The sequence below is a fragment of the Saccopteryx bilineata genome, chromosome 10, assembly GCF_036850765.1.
Source record: "Saccopteryx bilineata isolate mSacBil1 chromosome 10, mSacBil1_pri_phased_curated, whole genome shotgun sequence".
NCBI lineage: Eukaryota > Metazoa > Chordata > Mammalia > Chiroptera > Emballonuridae > Saccopteryx > Saccopteryx bilineata.
The window spans coordinates 80,040,009-80,063,231 of record NC_089499.1 but is presented as its reverse complement, the minus strand read 5'-3'; the positions used below and the strand labels follow the sequence as shown (position 1 = coordinate 80,063,231).

The following is a 23,223-nucleotide window of genomic DNA, read 5'->3' as shown; positions in this document are numbered from 1 at the left end:
CAATGCTGATGGCTGAGGCCAGGCAGGTTCACATTGGATTCAGGCAGATGGTAGAAAAAACTGTGGAGCCGGAAAGTGTTAGGCCATTCCATTTAATAAAGTCTCACAATGGCAGACAAGCACACAGGCAGAGGAAACCACTTCTCAGGCAAATAAACAGCAAAATGGCCCCTTACAGTGGTGGGCAGGCAATCCACATATCCACAATCCTTCAGAAAGCAAGCATTCATAGCCTTATATAAGTCATACATACACATAGCACTGCCACATGCTCACACACTAAGCAGGCAAAGTGCTTGCAGCTGGTATACCAGCGAGCAAGCCTAACACAGCTGCCCCACAGTGGCTGCCCAGGCACCCACCTTAGAGAGAACCCTGATTACACGTGCCATTTTAACAACCAGTTCACCGAACTCAACCAAAAATTAGATATCGGTTCTGATGAACCCATGCCAACCATCTGAATCCCACCACTACCTAAGCTAATGCTCCTCACTGGAGCACACGCCCGCCTTAGAGGCCATGCTTTGCAGATAATCCATATGTCTGGAGGGAGGACACATTCCTTCTCCTCCACCCAGGGACCCTGGCAGACCTTAGTGTTTTCAACATAAAGAAGGGACTCTGCATATTCAGTTCCATTCTACTCACTTGCTTAGATTACTTGAAAACCTACATGCTTACCATGAATAAGAATCCTGAGCCTATGAACACGGTGACTCAAGGGGACTGAAAGGAAACTGCCATCCACTTTAACTCTTCTCCAGGCTTTCCTGAGTCTCTAATTAGCCTTTCTTCATGCTGGGGTGATGGTAGAGCTACTGGGGGGATAAGGACAAAGCAAGCGAGACATGCTCTTTGAACACAGGGATGACCTCTGCGTGTTCTCTCTGTCACCACAGAAGCTAGAACAAAAGCTGTCAGGCAGTAGGGTCTCAATCAATAACTGGTGAATAAAAACAGTTTGCTAAGCACTGTGTAGAAAGTTTCCCATTTGTGGCCTCATGTAAGACTCACAAAATTTTATGCAGGAGGCATTATTCTTACTCCAATTTCACAGACAAAGAAACAAAAGAGTTAAACCATGTGCCTAAGGCCAGGTGCTAACAATGGGTGGAGCCAGATTTTGACTCCTCAGAACAGTTCTTTTGAGTGAGGGAGACATTTTAGAAAGAAAATCTCTCTGATGGAAAGGACATTGTGTGACCTGTCTCACACAATTTATCCTGTCAATTTAAGCCAGTAATACGAACTGCCCCTGAATGCTGAGGCAGAAAACAATTCAGGAAGGTTGAGCAGTCCAGGGACAGGCATCAGGGGACCCTGAACTTAAATGTAATATCTACGTGTACCTGAATTTTTCCACTGAAAAAGCCCAAAGCTTTCAGACTTGAAACATTCTTTGGGCCCTGGCTGGTAGGTTCAGTGGTAGAGTGTCAGCTCAGCGTGTGAAAGTCCCTGGTACAATTCCCGGTCAGGGCACAGAGGAGTAGTGATCATCTGCTTCTCCATTCCTCCCCCTCCCCCTTTTCTCTCTCTCTTTCTCCTTTCACAGCCATGGCTCCAATGGTTCGAGCAAGTTGGCCCCAGGCGCTGAGGATGGTCCTATGACCTCACCTCAGGTGCTGAAATAGCTTGGTTGCCAAGCAATGGAGCAATGACCCAGATGGGCCAAGCATCGCCCTTTAGGGCACTTGCCAGGTGGATCCCAGTCAGGTTTCATGCAGGAGTCCGTCTCTCTGCCTTCTTGCCTCTCAAACAAACAAACAAACAAACAAACAAAAAAAGCATTCTACGATCTCTCCAACCCCCAGAATTTAACAAGTTAGCTTCTTTTCACTAAATTATGCTTTTAATTATCACAGCAGAGTCCAAAGGGTTCCCCTTTGTATGCCTCCAAGATGGCATGAAAACTGGGGGGGGGGGTCTTAGACATAAGGACAGTCAGTCTCTGACCACCACTCTAGCTGTGTAAAGAGCCCCCACAGAACACAGCTTAATTAAGAATACTAGCTCAGCATTCATTCCATTAGTGGCATTTGTCCACAGTGAGATCCAAGAGCAGCTCTACAAATGACCAATTTGTCTTGAGGATAGTCACATCACAAGACCCAGTATCTATGCTTGGTCTTCAAAAGGCCACCAGGAAGAAAACAAATTCCACCTTACAGCAGTGCCTGCCTACAAGATCTTTACCATTTCATTCTCTACAATCGTCATCTGCAGTAAGAATGTTCAGGCCTAATAAATGTGTTTTGTAAAGCGTGTGCTCCCATGCTCTCTGGATGCCTCCATGTGGTTCTAGGTGATGAGCTCAAAGTAGAAGTGTAGCCGACAGAGAATGCCTGGATGTGGGGAACACGTCTGGTGAAGGAGTAGAATCATACTGTTTAAACAGGAAGTCACTGGTGATTCTTAGGGGAAGAAAAGCACACTTACTTTAACTCCTACAAGGTTTCTCAGAAGTGCCCTGGCCGGTTGGCTCAGCGGTAGAGCATCGGCCTGGCGTGCAGGAGTCCCGGGTACGATTCCGGCCAGGGCACACAGGAGAAGCGCCCATCTGCTTCTCCACCCCTCTCCCTCTCCTTCCTCTCTGTCTCTCTCTTCCCCTCCTGCAGCCGAGGCTCCATTGGAGCAAAGATGGCCCGGGCGCTGGGGATGGCTCTGTGGCCTCTGCCCCAGGCGCTAGAATGGCTTTGGATGCAACAGAGTGATGCCCCAGAGGGGCAGAACATTGCCTTGTGGTGGGCATGCCGGGTGGATCCCGGTCGGGCGCATGCGGGAGTCTGTCTGACTGCCTCCCCGTTTCCAGCTTCGGAAAAATGAAAACAAACAAAAAAAAGGTTTCTCAGAAGAAAGGAAATGCAGAATTAATCTAGATGAAAGACAAACAGACTAAAGGTCAAAGATTCCAGTTTTGTGATGTCAGGTTCACAGAGGGTAAGGGGGAAGAGGCAGAAACTGAAAAAACAACAACAAAAAAAAACCCCAAAACCCCAAACTTTCCTAACTGGAGTTATCCTAGAGTGGAATAAAAGAGCTGGTAAAAAGTAAGCTAGTCACTAGAGAGATTTTCCGTGGATTTATACACTGGGTGGGCAAAAGCTAAGACTGAAATTTGAAAGATGGGTTAGTAGAAGATGATTGTACTGAAATACAAAGAAACATTTAGTCATTGTGTGACCTTTTAAAACTAGCATGTTGATTATGCTGTTTACAGAGAAGAATGTGATGTTCACAAATCAAATTATCACAGATTACACACTTCCCATGTCTATTAATGTAATGACCTTGGCAGTTGACTCATAGTCTTCTTTAACCTAATGAGCATACTAAGGACAATCAATTAGGTCTGCAATTAAAATGATAATTTCCTGAACAGATTCCCCCAACCCTACCCCGACTGCTTGCTCAGGAAACTGTTGAGTGATAAATGGATAAATGTGAGCCCTTCTGCTGCGGCAGTCTCACTCTCTCTCTCCTCCTTCCCAATGCCCAACCCCTCAGCATTTTTATTATGGATAATTTATTAAATCGTAAATTTCTTTTCTATTTGTAGGTTTCAGCAAAATTTAGTCAGGTTTCAACAGTGTCAAAGAATAATCGGGACAGTTAGTAGTAATTTATCATTTCTCAGCTGGGTTTTCAAGCTTTTCGCTGGCTGTCTGGAGAAATCCGTTAGCCAGTTCTGCACAGATCGCTATGAAATCTCCTTAATCTTTGTGCAAATTGCTTTTCTATTTTCCTGAAGTGAGCTGAAAGATGAGCCAGTCCATTCCTGAAACTCTAGCCACCAATGCGTTGTCATCAGAGCGCAGATGAAGCCTGGCTTCTGATGAACGACTATAATGGCTAATGGATGATACGATACCACAGGCAGCTACTCCCCAACCTGCTGCAGGTTAGAAATTTACACCAGGCAGTCTGACTTCAGGTTAGAGCTTCGGAAAATATGCACTGGAATCTATAAACATGCCAATGTACATTTCATACAACAGACATTGCCCAGCAGCCCACCAAGGATGAAGAGCCTGGAAAAGACAACAGTTCTCCAATATTTCCATGTAAGAGAAGGATTTTATTACTCCTGAATTGAAAAGGGAAGACCTGGTGTTCTTTAGAGAGACTTATTTAATAGATGGTGAAAAATGAATGCTCTGGGTAATTTCATTTTGAATTGATTTATTTCTAAGTGGGAAAAATTGACACACTTGGTGAAGAAAGTGAAAAGCAAGTCTCTGGGAAGAGCCAGTAGGATCAGGTATAACCCAATTATTTGAACACAGGAAATAAAAACACAGGAGGCAAGACAGAAGGTCACCCCTGAATGTCATTTCTTACAATGAATACCTTTTTCTCCCCCTCCTGACAGACTCTCTCAGGAAAGCATAAACTGACCCATATTTCCAGTTTATTTCTGACACCTAAAGCAAATCAAACTTCACTTTTTAGAAATCCAATAGTTATTCTCAATTAGATTGCAAGGAAAATTAAATCATAAATTTCTCAATCCTAGCCCTGGTTGTCACATTCTTAAAATACCCCTTTCCTCTCTCTCTGGCACTTTATTTAAATCTCTGAGGCCAGGCTCCAAAGCAAGTTATAAATTTGATAATTCGCTAATGTAGCCACAGTAATTGTTTTTGGGCCATATTTATGCTTTTATTGGATCTTGAAACAATCAATAATAACCCAATTGATGTCCCTGACTTGGGGGTTTTCTCACAGTCAACAAATGGGACACTGGATTCATTTTTAATGTACTCACTTAGCACTCCCTCCCTGAAAGAAAGAGTCTCACACATATTAATAAAGGCCAAGAAATGAATGGCATTGGTGCATATACCTTTCCCTGAAGAATTAGCTGCAAGATAAGATTTAACGCTAAAAAGAAGGGGAAGAAGAATAGATTAACAGGGCCCATTTTGCACAATACCACTATCGTTAAAGTTAATGGAATTACCCTGTAGTCAGGCACCAGAGGGAGCCTGTTGGAAGTTAAGCTCTTCTAGGGCCATTGATTCCCAGACTGACACACAAAGAGACCTGCTGGCATGGCATGAGCACTGCAGATACACAGGAGCACTTCTGAAAACGTTTGCTCCAACTGCCACTTAACATATTAAGAAGTAACAATAACCAAATATCTCAGAGTAGATGATCTATTTAGGGATGTTTTTCATTGGAAGCAGCATAAAATTCAACTCTGCCTGGCTTAAACAATAGGAGACATTATTGGATCATCTATCCAGATGGTCCAGAGGTAGTACAGGCTTCAGAGCTGCTTAATTCAGCAACCCAATCATGTCACCAAGGATCCAGTCCCAGCCTCTGTTCCATTCTAAGGGAGGTTGCCGTAGGAACCATTAGGTGGCTGCCAGCAGCTGTCAGGGTTACTGCTTTCTCATTCCAAGGTAGTACTAGAAAAGTATCCCTTCACACCACCAATGGATACAAGTCCTCCACGATGCTGGGAATAACCACCCCTAAAGCCCAGGGAGTCCTTCATTCTAAATGGCTTAGGTCATAATTAATTAAAGTCATTAGTATGGTAGAGAAAATTGGCTGGGGTCGGGGATAGATAAACGGCAGCCCATGGGCCAAGTCCAGCCCACTGCCAATTCTTATAAATAAAGCTACACCCATTGGTACAAGTTCATTTGCATGTTTTCTATGGCAGCTTTCCTGCTACAAAGGCAGTTGTATAATTGCAACAGAGATCACCTGGCCTTCAAAGCCTAAAATGTTTACTATTTAGGCTTCTATGAAAAAGCTTGCCAATCACTGATTAGACCAAACAAGGTTCGCACCTGGAGCTAGAGCTGGCTTCAGCCACATCCTAACTTCTTGGCTACTAAACAATGGAGTGCAGAAGGTATGCTGGGAGACAGCCGCAGCACTCACAATAGATATGATACAAAATTATTCAAGTTCTAGGAAGTGGGCTAAGCAACTTAAATCAGTGAAATCTGACCCATTATGTTAGGCACATATGAAATACCGTCTGCCTTTAGAATATATCCCAAACACTGAATACATTTAAAATAGAATTAAAACTCCTGACAGTGTATACTAGACCTGGTATAACTGCTCTCCGTCTACCTCTTCAAACTTATCACCCATCTCCTCTCTCTCCACCCCAAATTCCTGACACCAGGCCTTCCATTTTCTGCTGGAACATGTCACACTCACCTGCATTGCAGCTTCCTGCGCCTTCCTGTGCCCAGAATATGATGATCTTTCTCTCTCAGCTCTCCCCCTGGGCTGAATCTTGTCACTCCTTGGGTCTCAGTAGATGTCACCTCTCTGGTGGGCCTTTCCTGATCACCCTATCTAAAGCAGCTATGCCACCCCTATTCTAATCCCCCACACCCCATATTATCTCCTTTCTCAACCTAATACCACTCAAAATCTGCAATTATTCTATTTGTTCATTTGGGTGTAAAGGAAGACCAAAACTAAGCTGAGACTGTCCGCCTCCCCTTCCAGTGCACCCCAGTGCCCGGCAGCACCTGACACATAGTGGTCAACAGGCACTTCCTGGAAGAGGAATTCACATGCACAACACAACTTCTGAACCTCCCCCGCCTTCCATTTGACAGCATTATTTCAAAATCTTCCTTAAAGACAGGGACTCCATCTCATTCTTTTTGGTCTACAGGACCTGTGCCAATACCTGGTTCATAGCAGGTACTGGAATAACAAGTTAAAGACTGAATGCTAGAGAGTCGAACAGGAGCAGGATGGAGGCTCATTTCCTGAGAGGCTGGAACCGATACACTGGGTGCGAGGAGACTGTCATCATCATCCACAGATCAGAACCAGAATCAGCCACAGTGCCTACTGTGTGTCCAGTTATAGAGGCAAATGAAAATCCAGTCTGAAGGTTACAGAGGAAGATCATTTGCACAGCAGGTGATGATACTACTTGACTTCCAAGGACACTTGCCCCTCTGAGATTCTCTGAGTTACTTCTGGCTCTGAGTTTCTTCCTCCAGAGTGTGTTTCGTCTCTGGTCATCTGATAGCAGAGCTGAGCTTGGAAACACATTTATTTTTTCCATGGCTGAACAGTTTCATCAAAATTATACTGCTAAACCTGATGACATCTGGGAATTTATAACCAACAGATGAATTGAAACAAATAAAAGGCCCTGTTGGGCTGCTTCTCAGGGCATCAAGATAGAAAGCTTGATAAGAAAATATGTTTGGGCCTGGCCAGCTGTCTTAGTTGGTTAGAGCATTGTCCTGATACAACAAGCTTGCGGGTTCGATCCTGGGCCAGGGCGCATAATGAAAAGTAGCCAATGACTACATAAATAAGTGGAGAAATAAATCAATATTTCTTTCTCTCTCTCTCTCATTTCAATCAATCAATCAATCAACCAAAGAATTTTTCCTTTTTAGGAAACAGGTAGTGATATATAGACCCACAGTAGGAGATTTGAATGTGAACATTAGGATAAATGGATTTCACCTCGAAGTAAAAATATATTTGGTAAGTTCACTTTGTTGGCTAAATGTTGTTTATTCTTCTAAACCACTTTAGGCAAGGTCAACATCCTAAATAACTTCATGTTTATTTTTCATGTAAGATCAGGAACAAAAAAAGTTTATTTGAAAGAATAAACTACCGGGGACAGAAATGATTTTCATTACCAGGATGCGATAATATTATTCCACTGTACATTGAATGCATCCAGATTTCGAGCCATTCTTGTGTCCTTTCCCACTGAGATTTGGAGCTAATCGGATTGAGAAGGCTCCCAGCCATGGGTCTCTTTATGTCCTTGAGCACATAGAGCAGAGACTGCTCCAGAGAATGGGTCTGCTCTGAGACAGCAGATGTAGGATTGATGCCTCATGACACATGAAGTTAAAATTTCAAAAGTACCCTTTCCCAGCATTAACATAATTCACACAGAAGGCAGGGAAGAATTTCTCACTGTGTTTGGCCTGAGGGCGACCACAGATTCTCACCAACCCCATATTTTTCACTCAAATGTCTGCTATTAGGAAGGTCATTATTCTGATTCTTTTATGTCCGTGGCTCTGCGGACTGCATATCTATTCTTCACTAGCTGGTTTCCATCTGACCTGGGCTCAGTCATCAAATCCTTCCACTTCTAGCTGCTCTTCAGGGCTTGAGAATTCCCAAATAATGGTGTTGGCAAAGGGGACAAAGAAGAACCCCTGAAAGGAATTGAATAATTCAAAATGAATATGGAAGTAAAAATCAAGGCCAGGTCACCTGGACAAAAAATCAAAATGTATTTATATGAACAGCAGTTCATAAATCAGGGAAACCATTAGAATCAACGGTGGGCTTTTCAAAAATCTATTTCATGGGCCCCATCATCTGTCATTTGAAGACAGGAGGTGTGAGATCTAGTTATATGCTAAAGATATAAAGCAACAAGAATGAATTATAAGAGTCATTTCTTAATGAAAAATCTTTCAATGAGGCCCCTGTGGAATAAAAATTATAGAGCTAGCTACATATTTTAAAGTGCATTTATAATATCAAGATATTAAAATATAAATAATAGAATGATAAACATTAGCTAACCTAAAAAATAAAGCATGATCTATGATGTTGAAGGGTACCATTGCATCTAATGGACTGCTCCTTCTCTTTAGTACTTCCCTTCCCTTGGGGCATCCTGACCCTGTCTGTGTCCATATCTCTCAGTGACACATAGATTTGCATTTTTAAAAACTTATGTACATAGCCTCTAAGTAACCCGATTTTATGTTTCTTATTTCTACTGTTAATAACTCTGGAAGCAAAGTTTGTAACATCATTTCTATCTGTTTCAGCCGAAATGTCCAATTTCAACCAAATCACAGATTATTTTAGGCAGTTCAGTGCACATTCTGTATTTAAGATGTGTGATGTGGTCTAGAACAGATGACTCATCTACTGAGCTCGAATCGAGCACTTACATTTAATCAAAACTATAGAATCCTTGTTGGATAATTAATTGGTCTGAGTTAATTTTACCTTTTCTTTTTTTTTCTTTTACAGAATGGGCATTTTAGACAAGCTAATTATTTAGCTGTCACAGGTTTAAAACTTTGAACCTCCAATGAGCTAGTTATATGGAATTAGAGTGTTACAAGTTATTTCCAAGGCCAAAACATTCAGAGCAAAATAGAGAGAACACTTTCTCCAGCCATCATTTACTGAGCACCTAGTGTCCCACAGCAAATGACACTAGTAACTGCCCTTACTACATCAACACAGGTGAGAAGGTGATTCTGAACAATAACACCTTACACTTATATAGCATGTTCAGGTTTAAAAAGAACTTGGTCTCTCACAGGATTTTTGATTTGATAGTGAGTAATGAAACCCTCAAACGCTGAGCATTATGTGTAAAATACAGTCTACTGAAACCTATAAAGCATTGTTATCAAGAATGTATCTGCAGTTTTTGCTAGATTTTTCTGTTATGAATCCCCAAATTAAGTTAACAGCCAAATATCCACTTTGCCTTGTCAGAGCCTCTAATTACTAAAGGAATTTGTTTTGTAGCACTAATAAAAAACTAAACATATAAGACATAACTCTGCTATAAAAATGACATACAGCAATGAAGCAGCATTTAGATTAGTTAACCTTCACCTGTATAATAAATTAAACAAGGACAGCCCTCTGGATATTTTTTTGTTATTCCAAGCATAGCAAAGGTGTACAGAAGAATTTGTGTTCAGAGTGACAACATATTTACAAAACCCCTTTTGTAGACCTTCAACTGTGCTTGTTGGGTGCCAGGTGTTTATAGGAACAGCTGGCCACATAAGGTCCTGGAGAGTTGGGTTTTTGGAATGGCCTGGGTTTGAATCCAATCTATTCTGTCAACTGTGTGTGTGTTTTTTTTTCTAAGTCACTTTACCTCTTTAAAGAATGATTTGCCAAATGTAAACTATTAATGCCCACTTTCGGGGGTTGTGAGAATTAAGTGAAAATTACAAAACCTATAGCAAACATTTATTGAGACATTCTTACATGCCTAGTACTATTTTAAAGGTATTTGCATGCATTAATCCATTTGGTCCTCACAGCACCCCTAGCAGGTTGGGTATCGTCAAGATCCCTGATTTTATAAATCTATAAATGGATGTAGGAGCTAGGAAAGGTTGACTCCTGCTGGGTCATAAAACTGGAAGACCATGTCTCAGGGTTTGAAACCAGGCTATCTGCCTCCAGAGCAGTGATTTTCAACCTTTTCTTTTTCATGGCACAAACACATACTAATTACTAAGGTCAGTGCCCCTGACTAAATACAACCATTTTCATCTCATGGCACAAATAAATTAGTTACTAAAGAAGAAGAGGTCAGGGCCCCTTTTCCTTTAGTAATTAGTTTATGAGTGCGTGAGAAACAAAGGTTGAAAATCACTGCTCTAGAGAACTCCCTGTTCATCAGTGTGTTTTATCCTGATGACATTTCCCCTCCACCCTCACTCCATCCTTAACATCCCCCCATGTCACCCACCTGAGCTGCCTGTCAGTTTGAAAGAGTAAGAAAATTAATAAATAAGAGCAGGAGAATAACAAGGAGTTTGGTTAATTTTTCTTTCAGTGCTTTGATCCAAATGGCATCATGCGAGTCAAAATTAACCAATTAGAAATGGAAAAATGCAATGATTTGATATCTACTTAGAGGAGGGCTTAAGGATTTAGTAGGAGAGAGAAAGTTTCCCATAGAAGATAGGAAGGCTCATGGTCCCTTCTACTGGGGATCCAAAGCCCAGGGATTTTGACCCCAAATCACCAAGAGGGAGGGAGAGTCAGAGATACGTGCATGCCAAAGGGGAAGGGTGGACTTGGAGATGTTCCACTCCCATACATACACCCAAGCCGCTGAGCACAAATATTGTTTTTGATTGACCAAACTCAGGCCAACTGGCTTTGTTCTGAGAGCAGAGATGTAAATTGCAAGGCAATTCCACAAGATAAAAACTACCTCATCATGAAGGCACCAATTCTTCCAGCAGTAAGTACATGCATTATTAGGTATAAACACGGGCAAAGTACTTTCCATCATGGCTTTAACCAGAGGACAGAAGTTTTCTGGCAAATTATTGCTCTCTTGAAACTTTTCCAGGTGAAATTAATAAATAACAGTCAAGTAACATCATTTCCATTCTTAAACTGTAGATTCCTCTTATCTGTGCATACCAAATTTGAGGAACCCATTTGGATTGAAAGCAAGCAGCTATGTGGAGGTTTCCCCACACCTGGTCACTTCTTTGGTAACGGCTTTGCACTGGAGTGAAGTGTGCATGGGAACCATGTATAGTGTCCCTTAAAATACAGGGTCTTGGCTTCCACACCAGACCTACTGAATCAGCATAGGAAGCAGGCAGCTTTATATTCTGTGAAAACCAACTTCAGGTAATTGTGAAGCACACAATTGGCCCAGAAACATGTCTTACTCATTACCAGAGGCTAAAAAATATAGGCTAGAGATCCCCCATTTAATAAGACAGGTTTCTGAATGTTTAAGTGGTGACTGTTTTAACAAGTTCAAAGTAGATATTCAACTAGCACAATTCATATGATCAGGAGAAAGATTTCTCAAGAATGTAAGTTAAAAGGCTTACATTAATAGTGAGAGAATTCAGTGTATATTCATTAAATAAACTCAGCAGGCCACAAACAATCTCAATACCAGGTACAGTCTCCTAAAGCCCAGTCTTAGCCTATTTTCCAGAAGAGAAAACTGAGGGTAAGATGAAGAGACATGCATAAAGTCCCAGGGACAGCGCATAGTAGGCTTGACCATTCAGTCATGTTGGTTCCTCCTCACTATCAATCAACACAGAGAGGGTTTCCGCCATTTGAGAAATGTGGAAATGTATGTTCAGAAAGGTTAAGAAACTGGCTCAAAAGCACAGTTAGGAAATTAGTAGAGCTAATACTGCAGTACAACCTCTGCCTGATGCCAAACTATATTAACTATTGGACTTTATGAAGAGCTACAATGTCCTCTATGTTCAGGAATTAGAACAATGACCAAATCTCCATGTAAAATCTGTTCGAAGACCACAGAAACTTCTCTGTTAATGAAAAGGTTTAGTTTTTTTAATGTTGTTTTTAATCACACTTTAAAGAATCCTTTTCTTGTTCTTCCCTAAGCAATCTGAAAAGTAATTGCTAATATCTCAATGCTTATTAAGAAGCACTTACCATTGCATTAATACTATAAAATTAAATCTCTAAATAGGGGACATGAGCACCATAAACACAAACAAATGTAAGCAAGTATATTCTATAAATAGTTTTATGAGATTCTAGATTACCTTTTTCCCACAAACCTCTCTTTTCAATATACCTAAAACACCCTTCCATTCAGATATACACAGTAATTGGTTTAAAACAGCCATTTTGAATTTTTTCATCTCATGGCACACATAAACTAATTACTAAAATTCTGTGGCACATCAAAAAAATAGGTATAATATTGATTCACTCACACTGGATGGCTATTGTGTTGGCTATTGTCAGTTTTTATTTGATAATCTAAGAGAAAAGAGGTCAGTGCCCCTGACTAAATAGTCAGGTATCATATGTTTTAAAATTTTTTGCAGCATATTGGGTGAAAATCACTGTTCTAAAAGATAGCCCATGGCCCTGGCCGGTTGGCTCAGCGGTAGAGCGTCGGCCTGGCGTGCGGGGGACCCGGGTTCGATTCCCAGCCAGGGCACATAGGAGAAGCGCCCATTTGCTTCTCCACCCCCCCCCCTCCTTCCTCTCTGTCTCTCTCTTCCCCTCCTGCAGCCAGGGCTCCATTGGAGCAGGGATGGCCTGGGCGCTGGGGATGGCTCCTTGGCCTCTGCCCCAGGCACTAGAGTGGCTCTGGTCACGGCAGAGCGAGGCCCCAGAGGGGCAGAGCATTGCCCCCTGGTGGGCAGAGCGTAGCCCCTGGTGGGCGTGCCGGGTGAACCCTGGTCGGGCGCATGCGGGAGTCTGTCTGACTGTCTCTCCCCATTTCCAGCTTCAGAAAAATACAAAAAAATTAAAAAATAAAAAAATAAAAAATAAAATAAAAAAATAAAAGATAGCCCATGACCCTGGCTGGTTGAGTGAATAGGGCATCAGCCCAGCATGTGGATGTTCCAGGTTCAATTCCCAACCAGGGCACACATGAGAAGCAACCATCTGCTTCTCTCCATCTCTCTCTCCCTCTTCTCTACCTCTTCCCTTGCTACAGCCAGTGGCTCAATTAGCCCCAGGCAATAAGGATGGTTCAGTTTAGTCCAAACATCAGCCTCAGGCATCAGCCCCTGATGGGGGTTGCTGAGTGGATCCTGGTCTGGGAGCATGTAGGAATTTGTCTCACTACTTCCCTCTTCTCACTTAAAATAAATAAATAAAAGATAGCTCGCACTAAACTTACTATTAGCATCACTTTTAAAGAGCTGAATGTTGTCATAATAATTTGTTTAGTAGGAATCACATTTTGGAATATAATTTTACTACTTAAATAGTAAAAATCTTCGTCTTTGTCAGTGATGCCTCGAATATGGGATATTCTTAATAGAAATCCTAGGAAACCAGATCCCTGACTGCAAACTGGGACACAAGTACAGATCATCTGCTACTTCATGTCACCTGGAGTTAGAAACTCAGGAGCAGAGATTTGTTCTATCAAGTGAAGTCCCATTATTGTTTCCATTCTCCTCCTCACACCACCCAGGAGGTCCAAAGTTGACAATGCCAAAATGCAGGTCAGGGCATCATGAAGCTCACATTCTGGAGGGAATACAGAGATAAGACAGGTCCCGGAACCAAACAGACATACAAATAAAGGTTGGTGGAGAATACCTTGAAGGAAATTCAAAAAGGCAGGAGGGTAGAGAGTAAGAGGTATAGGAAGGCTACTTCAGATAGGGCAGGCGTCAGGGATGGCTGATAAATAGAGTGATCTGTGGCTATGCAAGTGTAAGGTGCTATGTATCTACATATGGTGATGATATATGGCTGAGGCCAGAAGAAAAGAGTGTTTCTTAGCCCTGCAGCATGTTCAAATCACTGCAACAAGCACCTGTGGGAGAGCAGTGTCCTACTACTTTTGAACTTGAAAGGAGAGTTAATAATGAATCAAAAAATAAGAGGTCATTTTTTTTTACTTTGCTATTTTCCTTTTCTGCTATACCCTTGTTTCTTTGCAAAGCAGATTTTAAAGCCCCTGAAACAACAACAAAAAACCTAAAGTGACACCATGTTCATGAGGCAAACTCAGTGGTATATAGTCACTGGCAATAACGGCAGTTGTTTTGGGGAAGAGATCATTACTGGGCATATTGCTATTACCACCAGCATGAGACAGAAATGGTTTAGAACCTTGGCATCAGGAAGAATAGCACGAGTCAGACACTGCCTCCCATGGCAGGCTAGCAAATGCTGCCTCAAATGTGCAACTGTGCGGATTTCAAAATATGAGATGCTCACTCTTGAAGTGTAGGTTTCTGAACGAAACAGCTGACCACTGCAGATGCGGCTTTGCTTTCTGGAGAGGTTGCCTATTACAAGACCGATTTCCATGGGTCAAACATAAGTGGTAACACCACCTATACATTATTGCCATAAAATGGCAAGGCCAATAAATGAATACTCTTTCCATACTCTGAAAAGAATCATGGGGTCTGCTTGTTAGCAGTGAAGATTCCCAAGCCCCAACCACAAAGGGTCTAATTCAGTAGATTTAGGATAAAGGCTGAAAATCCAGTGGGTTTTTTTTCTTTTTCTTTTTAAATTAACCAAAATCAATTTCATATAGATTATATAAGAATTACACTTGAAAAAACATAGATTAGACAACTTTAGATACAGAGACTTGGTCTAAACTGACAGTTTTCAAAACTATGTCATTTACTGAGGTTTTTATACATATACAGATGGCTGTTTTACTTTAACCATTTTATATCCCATAAAGAATTAGAAATGGCCCCACTAACTCATATAGGTGTAATTTTTTGATCACCATGCAAACAACTGAAGTATTTCCAAGACAATATAATCTACTGATTTTTTTAAAAGTAGAAGTGTAAAAAAAATTAAGATAAATTATAATGGTGGTGGTGATAAATACCATATTCCACATTTCATTTATGAATAATATATGCCAGGAATTATTCTATCCTCACTGTTGAAGTTAATGAAACCATTAAAAAAACTGGCCAGGTTGCTCAGTGGGTAAAGCATCAACCTGGATAAAGAAACCTGGATAAAGCCAGACGTTGTGGGTTCAACCCCGTAGTCAGGGCATGTAAGAGAAGCAATCAGTGAGTGCATAACTAAATGGAACACAAAACAAATCAACAGATTGATGCTTCTCTCTATCTCCTTTTCCCTCACTCTCTTTGTCTCCCTTGCCTCAGTCAATGGAGAAAAATTTTAATACTATATATATTGGCTAGATATTTGGGTCATCAAAAAGTAGTCACCATTGTGGTCAGAGGGTCCACAGCTGTGGTGCTCAGCCCTGGTAGGTTTGTTGTTGGTGGTGGTGTTTTAGAGAGACAGACAGACAGACAGACAGAGACAGAGGCAGAGAGAGGGACAGACAGGGACAGACAGACAGGAAGGGAGACAGAAAAGAAGCACCAATTATTTGTTTCAGCACCTTAGTTGCTCACTGATTGCTTTCTTATACATGCCTTGACCAGGGAGCTACAGCTGAGCCAGTGACCCCTTGCTCAAGCCAGCAGCCTTGGGCTTCAAGCCAGCAACTTTTGGGCTCAATCCAGTTACCTTGGGTCATGTCTACGATTCCATGCTCAAACCATTGACTTTGCGCTGAAGCCAGATGAGCCCGTGCTCAAGACGGTGACGTCAGGGTTTGGATGCTGTGTCCTCAGGGTCCCAGGCCATGTTTTATCCACTGTGCCACTGCCTGGTCAAGCTGCGTTTTTTGTTGTTGGTGGTGGTTTGTTTGTTTTTTAATGTGTATTCTTTTATTTTTAGTGACAATGTAATCTAAATAACATAAAATTGACCACTTTAAAGTGTCTAACTCTGTAGTTTTTAAAATATATACAAAGTTGCACAACCATCACCAATGACTAATTCCACAACATTATCACTCCACAAAGAAACCTTAATCCACTGGCATCCACTCCTCAGACTCTTTACTCCCCAGCCCTGCTAGCCACTCTTCAACTTCCTATCTCTTCCCAACACCTGCTGGTATAGGAAATAATTTTGACATCCTCTTTATAATTTTGAAATGAAAGAACTTATATGTTCATTTAAATTCTAGATACGTTTCATATGGGCATATATTATCGTCTGCGTATTCCACTTGATGTGTTTTGTGCATTCTCCTGTGTTACCAACTATGCCTCTGCTGCGTTGCCCCAAGGGCTGTAGAAATTTCATCAAATACATATTGCATAATGTATCTAACTAATCTGGTGTTGTTGGAATTTACATTTGAGAACCGATATTTAAAAAAAAACAAACAAAAAACTAGTGAGCAGGTTTAATGCATTTTAAAAAGCAGTTTTTAAAAGAAGCTACTTCTATTATACCCTTTTCTAGAATCTGCATATTTACAAGCTTGGCATGGGGTGGACAGTGGGGTGGAGTAAAGCTGTGAGTCACCTCTGCCTTTTCAGATCACACATCTGGACAACCAGAGGGCTAGCTCTCTTTTCTACCATAGGGAATTCGGTGGCAGTGCCTAGAGGGCATTCCCTACTAAAAAGTACTTCCTAGATAATCTATTTTAAAAGTTCCATGGTAGCTAGGTTAAACATTAAATCCATATGCAAACAAAGATCAAAAGAGAACTATGCTTATTTAGCATTGTTTTATGCCAAGCATGGTGCCAACCATTATCTGATACACTTAAAGCGAAGGTCAGTCAGAGCCATAAAACCTTACTTCACAAGCTTGACTTGCTTCTGATTTCTAGCTCCAGAAAAAAAAAAAAAAAAAAAGCTTTTGCTATGATTTAGGCATGGGACCTAACTGCATGGGAATTTGCATTTGTATGAAGGGGGCTGAAACCCAGTTTAAGAATCAGCCAAAAGTTTAGTCTTTTACTTTACTGAGGAAGCAAGGGCCATCCTAATAAATCCTCCTTTCCTTGACTGGTACAGTAGTTTTCAACCCTTTTTTTATACTTGGGGACCAGTGACCCAGCCAGCTGGAAACAGAAACATGCAATGAATAAAGTTTTATCTTACCACTCATAACAGTGCAACACAGTACAAGCTGGTGTTTGATTTCTGAATTCCACTATGCATTGAATACCACATATGTTTGTCTGAATGATCTTTGTCTAGTACTTATGATTTATAAATGCTCTGCAAGGGGCAAAAGGCTATTCGAATGAGCCTACAAGTTCCAAAGATATCTAAGAACCTCAACAGTATTTTTATTGATGAAACAGACTGATAAGTGGCAATCACCCTGGGCATAAGCGAATTCAACTAAGATCATCAGGGCTATAATCTCATACATCATCAGGATGGTTAACTCTTCCACAGATTGGCATGAAATTTCTGGCAGACCAGCAGTTGAAAAACATGGGTCTAGTGCACTGGAAAAGCCATCTTTGAGCAACAGCAAATCCACATCTGGTATACCTGTTCTTTCTTAGGCACTCCTCACATGAAGTCCTTTGATTTCAGTTTCTGTTTTAGGACTCCTTGATTTAGTTTATATTTTAGCATTCGCACAATAATAATTTTATTACAAAAGGCAAATGTCTTGTAAACTAATGTGAAACATTGCTAAGCATAGTTTACAATGTCAGAATTTGTCTCTAACACTGAGGGTCTCTCTGACCTCAAAGATAACATAACGAAGCAGCAATGTGCTGCAAATGACTCAGTGTGAGTTTTTATTAGTTCTCATTATTGCTCCTTATTAATTTGTATGCACATAAGAAGCACTCACCTTCACAGTCTGTCCAGCATCGGGGCCATCCTAGAAGTAGGAAAAAAAAACAAAAAACAAAAAAACTAGAGGTGAGAACAGAAGGCTGGAATCTCTGCTTATTCAGAAATATTGCCTCTTAATAATTTAGATCCAATTTCATTGTGTATTAATTTATAGCATTCTCATGGGAACCATTTGCTTCAAATTTGTGGGACCAGACAGTTCTCCATTTCCGCCTGAGAGTGAGAAGTTCTGTATAAAAATGATATACATTATCCAGTAAGCCAAACCCTTGTTATTTTTCCTGCTCTTTGCTCTCGGCTATGGTTTCAGTTGCATTAAAGGAAAGCTGAAAACGTTCAGGGAGGTGAACTCTAACACCTTTTGGTTATCTTTAAATCAGATGTAGTTTAATTAATGTCTGACGACTTTAAATCTCTACTTAGGAAATCTGCTATAAACATAATTCATTAAGCAAGAATATGGGCTCTCTTGTATGGGGTGAAGACCCAAGAGCATGCCTTCTCTGGCTGTTCTGACCTTGGAGGAGAAAGGTGGGAGTGTTCATTGAAGCTGGGCCTTTTTTTCTTTCTGGTTCCTTCTCTGAAACTTTTGAAGCTCAACAGAATTATTTGCTTAGTTGAAAATGAGTAGCCTTGCCCAGTCAGATACAATACAAAGTCAAAGCAAGGGCTTAGCAGGTTGGGGTTAGTAGAACAAGCAATGTGTCTACAATCAGAAATTCTAAAACTGAACTAGCACATTGCAACTTTAGGCAAGTCTTTCTACCTCTATGACCTGCATAATGGGATGAGAAATCTTGCCCGGGGGGGGGGGGGGGGAGGCTGAGTAAGCTGAACTGTATAACCAGAAGTTTTCAAACTTGGAGTCATAGCCCATTAGTAGGCCAGGTAGTCAACTTAATGGGTTGTGATCAGCACTCAAAACAAAAAGAAATCAGATAACAGAACAAAACCAGTTAGAGTTTATAGAATGGTTAAACATTGTCTTGTGAAACATTGGTTTTCTATATCTATGTATGTGTAAATGGAGGGTGTACTTGGTTGTGATAAATACATATCTTACTGTGGGTTAAAGTTAAAAGAAATTTGAAAAGTATGAAAGTACTCAAAGCACAAGTCAGTTCCTATGTTTATGAAATAAACTTTCTAGTGAATAATGTTTAGATAATCAGTACTAGCCATTTTCTGTATCTAAATTTTCTTCTTTTCTTTTAGTATTTCATTAAACACTGACGGAGACGTCTTCCCTCATTGCCTTCATTTGATCCCGCTGGAAACAAGATTTGCAGCACAAGCTTAATAGAACCACATTGAGCCTAACTTCCTGTTTGAAGATGACTCAAATTGTTTGACATGCAACACACATACACACACATAGATACATATGCACATGGTTTTACAGGGAACTTTAGATACTATTAACACAGATACAGCAACCAAAAAATCCTTTTTTGAGAAGCAGAGGAGTAATGTTAGTCAGAGCCTTTCCTAACCTGAAAACAGTGACTTTCTTAGCTGTTTTCTTTGGCAGAGAGCTAAGGAGGGTCGAGGAAGGATGCTAATTATTTAGTTCAGCTGAAGCATTGAGTACAGAGGCTCATATTATAGAACCATCCATTTATTTCCAACGGGTTATTGCAGAGTCACCAACTTTCAAGGCCACAAAGGACTTTAAAATGTGCCAAAGCCCCAGCTCTTTCTACGGGGCACCGTATGACAAGGGTGTTGACTCACTCTGGCTGAACATTTCCAGTGTCAGGGGCCTCATTTCTTTACTAGAAGGCTGGTGGTACCTAATATTCAGTCAGTCTGGCCTCTGACCAACCCCCAACCAATCACTGGGGCTTGATTTGCAGACAGAGACAAGGCCCCCCTCCAAGGGCAAGGCCCTCCTAACTTGCACAGCTCAGTGGAAGTCCAGCAGGGCTAAGCCCAGGCAGCACTAGTTACCATGGAATAAAAAAGACTTGTCCAGCCTGACCTGTGGTGGCGCAGTGGATAAAGCGTCAACCTGGAAACACTGAGGTTGCCAGTTCGAAACCCTGGGCTTGCCTGGTCAAGGCGCATATGGGAGTTGATGCTTCCTGCTCCTCCCCCTTCTCTCTCTCTCTCTCTCTCTCTCTCTCTCTCTCTCTCTCTCTTTCTCTCTCCTCTCTATAATGAATAAATAAAATCTAAAAAAAAAAAAAAAAGACTTGTCCAGAACCTAGTTCTAGTAAAAGATGAGGAATGTTATAATGTACATTACTCCCACCTCTCTTGTAAACGATGCTACAGCCATTATCTCAGCTGATATTCCCCAGTCTACCTCAGTAGAGTGGTCCTCAATTAGTTACATCTTTTTCTACTATTACATAAGACAAGAATAACCAAAGCTGCCTTCCCAGTGAGATGGCTGATAAAATGAGGGACAAAGCCTGAGGCTAGAATATGAAAGGGAAAAAAACTAATCTCTTAGTAGCTGTACACTCACCTGCATAGCAAAGGTAAGAGAAGTCCCCTGGAAATGCGTCTCCACCACTGTGCCGACTCTCTGGGTTGCCTGGAACAAATCAGCCACTTCATCGGGATGCAGATCTCGGAAGCGCTCCACGGGCCGAAGGGGACACACCAAGACATCTGCAGTGAGGTCTGTTAAGGGATACTTTGCTTGCGTTGAGTAGATTTTTTTTACCAAGAAGTTTATGCCCACAGTACTAAATTCCCCTAGCCCAGAACCTGAACTCTGAAAGACTAAAACAAATCAAGAAACAAATATTTGGCCTGACCTGTGGTGGCACAGTGGATAAAGCGTCAACCTGGAAATGCTGAGGTCGCCGGTTCGAAACCCTGGGCTTGCCTGGTCAGGGCACATATGGGAGTTGATGCTTCCAGCTCCTCCCCCCCGCCTCTCTCTCTGTCTCTCTCTCTATCTCTCCCTCTCCTATCTAAAATGAATAAATAAATAAAAATTAAAAAAAAATTAAAAAACAAACAAACAAATATTTGCCAGCCTCCAAGGGGTTTAAAGAAGACATACAAACATGGTTAATTATACTTTGAAGGAGAAGCTGTGGTGAGCTGAAGACTCTGAAGAGCAAGGGACATCAGTGGTTCAGAAAGACTCAAGTGCTGGCTGAGATAATTATGCCAAGAGGCAAGGTCTCTTCTGGACTATCATTTCCTGACACCCAGTGTAAACCTCTGGCATCTTAAGCAGCACAAGGCATTGAGCTGGAAAAGCAACTGGAACATCCAGTTGGTTTCCCTACCTACAACATCATGGTTAAAATTTTAATTTCAGTATCTCTTTGTATGATACTGTAATGAAAATACAATAGTAGTTTTATTTATTTTATTTTATTTTTGAAAACTAGTGTAGACATATTGAAAACATACAGTGAGCTTCATCTATAACCAAGAGATGTGCATGTGGTTAAACAATTTATTACGAGGATTCCTCAAACTGATCATCAAGAATTCAAGAAGACAGTTGGAGGTAAATCACTGATTTAGGAAAATGTTGTCTGCTTTGCAAACAAAAGTATCTTAATGCATTCTCTAAGTTAGACAATTCAACATATTTACATTATTGGTCTGAACAAACAACAAGATCTAGAGAAAAAGGATATATAAATTTGATCATTTATCAATAAGAAATTAATATTCAATGTTACATCATTAATAACATATCAGTTCCTTTTGTATTTGAGCTCATCATATATGTGTGGGTATTACATATATACATATATAAGATACATTAACTTGTGTTTAGTTTCTAGGTCCAGCAGGAAAGAAAAGGACTCTGATGTTTTTTCTGTTTCTTTTTTGCTTTTTCTTTGTTTTAAGAGAACATGCTTCTACCTGGAGCTAAGCAGCTAAAGGTCATAATAAAACCATAATTCTACAGTTGCTAATCTCACCAGAATATCAAGTACTTTAGTCCATTATACCACTAGAAGGACCCAGGCCCAAGGTAAAATGCACTGAGCTTAGCTGGACAGGCCTGATTCCCATAGAGAAGGGGGACATAAAAAGGGAAAACTGATTAATTTTGCTCATAACCTGGGGAACAGTTTTTTATTTTTTATTTTCTGTTGCATGAGGTTTTAGAAATGTTTCTATATATTTCTGCATCACTGATTCCAAAACTGAAATCTGTTTTTTGGTGCATACTCTAGTTTTTATGCAATTTTAATTTATTTTTGTTACAGTTAATGGCATGCATTGGTTTTTAAATTGGAGTTAAAGGGCAATAACTCTTGGATTGAACATAACCACTAGGTAACTAATATTTTATAAACATCACTTTTACATAATTGTAGTCGTTTTTAAATGTAAAATTTATTATCTGATAAAAACTCCCTCTTATTTTGTTTTAAGATTGAATCATGGCTTCTTCAAGTAGGCATAAATGTAAGAATAGTCCTGACACCTTCTGTTATATAGGTGGCTGTTACACATTTCAATGTCGAAGGCACAATATTTCATAATTTATGACACGTGCATATATTGCCTATTTTCAAGTTCCCCTTGGTGATCAAGACAAGAATTGGGCTCCTCATATTGTGTGTCATTATTGTGAGGAAATGCTTCATGATTGGACAAAAGGAAAACGCAAAGGAATGCCTTTTGGTATTCCCATGGTTTGGCATGAACCTAAGGACCACAGCAGTGACTGTTATTTCTATCTGATCCATACAAAAGGCATCAGCAAGAAAAAACGGCATATGATCGCATATCCTAATATTCCTTCAGCAATACAACCTATCCCACACTCTGAGACACTCCCGGTTCCAGTTTTCAATGCTTTTATTTTTTCTAAGGATGAAGAAAGTGAACATGGTGATCAAGTGTAATTTGATAAGATGCATGAGGAAATGGTTGTAGAAGGGTCTTCTGAAGGGTCTTCTGATGCCAAGCAGTCATTAACCCCTCAGCAGTTTAGCCAACCTGAATTAAATGACTTAGTAAGAATGACATAAAAATTGTCTTCGACTTTCTGAAGTATGAGGAGCATAACTGGATCATTTGTGTGGATCTTAAAATGGTAAATTTCCTGCTAGGACAACAAAGAGATTTCACAAAGTATCCTTGCTTTCTGTGTTTGTGGGACAGCTGAGCTAGGGAGAAACACTGGACACAGAAGAAGTGACCAAAACATGAAGCTCTGGAAGCAGGGATGCAAAATATTGTGAATGAACCTGTAGTTAATCGAGACAGGATCATTTTTCCCTCACTTCACATCAAACTTGGCTTAATGAAGTATTTTGTTTAGGCTTTGAATAGAGAAAGTGAATGCTTTCAACATATTATTTCT

At 40.7% G+C, this 23,223-nt stretch overlaps 1 protein-coding gene across 1 annotated transcript in view; it reads right to left on the bottom strand.

The window, feature by feature from the left end:
- FHIT (fragile histidine triad diadenosine triphosphatase) overlaps positions 1–23,223 on the bottom strand; it is a 1,915,768-nt gene that overhangs the window by 350,726 nt on the left and 1,541,819 nt on the right. The window contains exons 5-6 of the mRNA XM_066245666.1: positions 20,398–20,543; positions 17,920–17,949 (exon numbers count right to left, since the gene is read on the bottom strand). Of these exons, the coding sequence (XP_066101763.1) occupies positions 17,920–17,949; positions 20,398–20,543 (176 nt within the window). The remainder of the gene's footprint in view (positions 1–17,919; positions 17,950–20,397; positions 20,544–23,223) is intronic.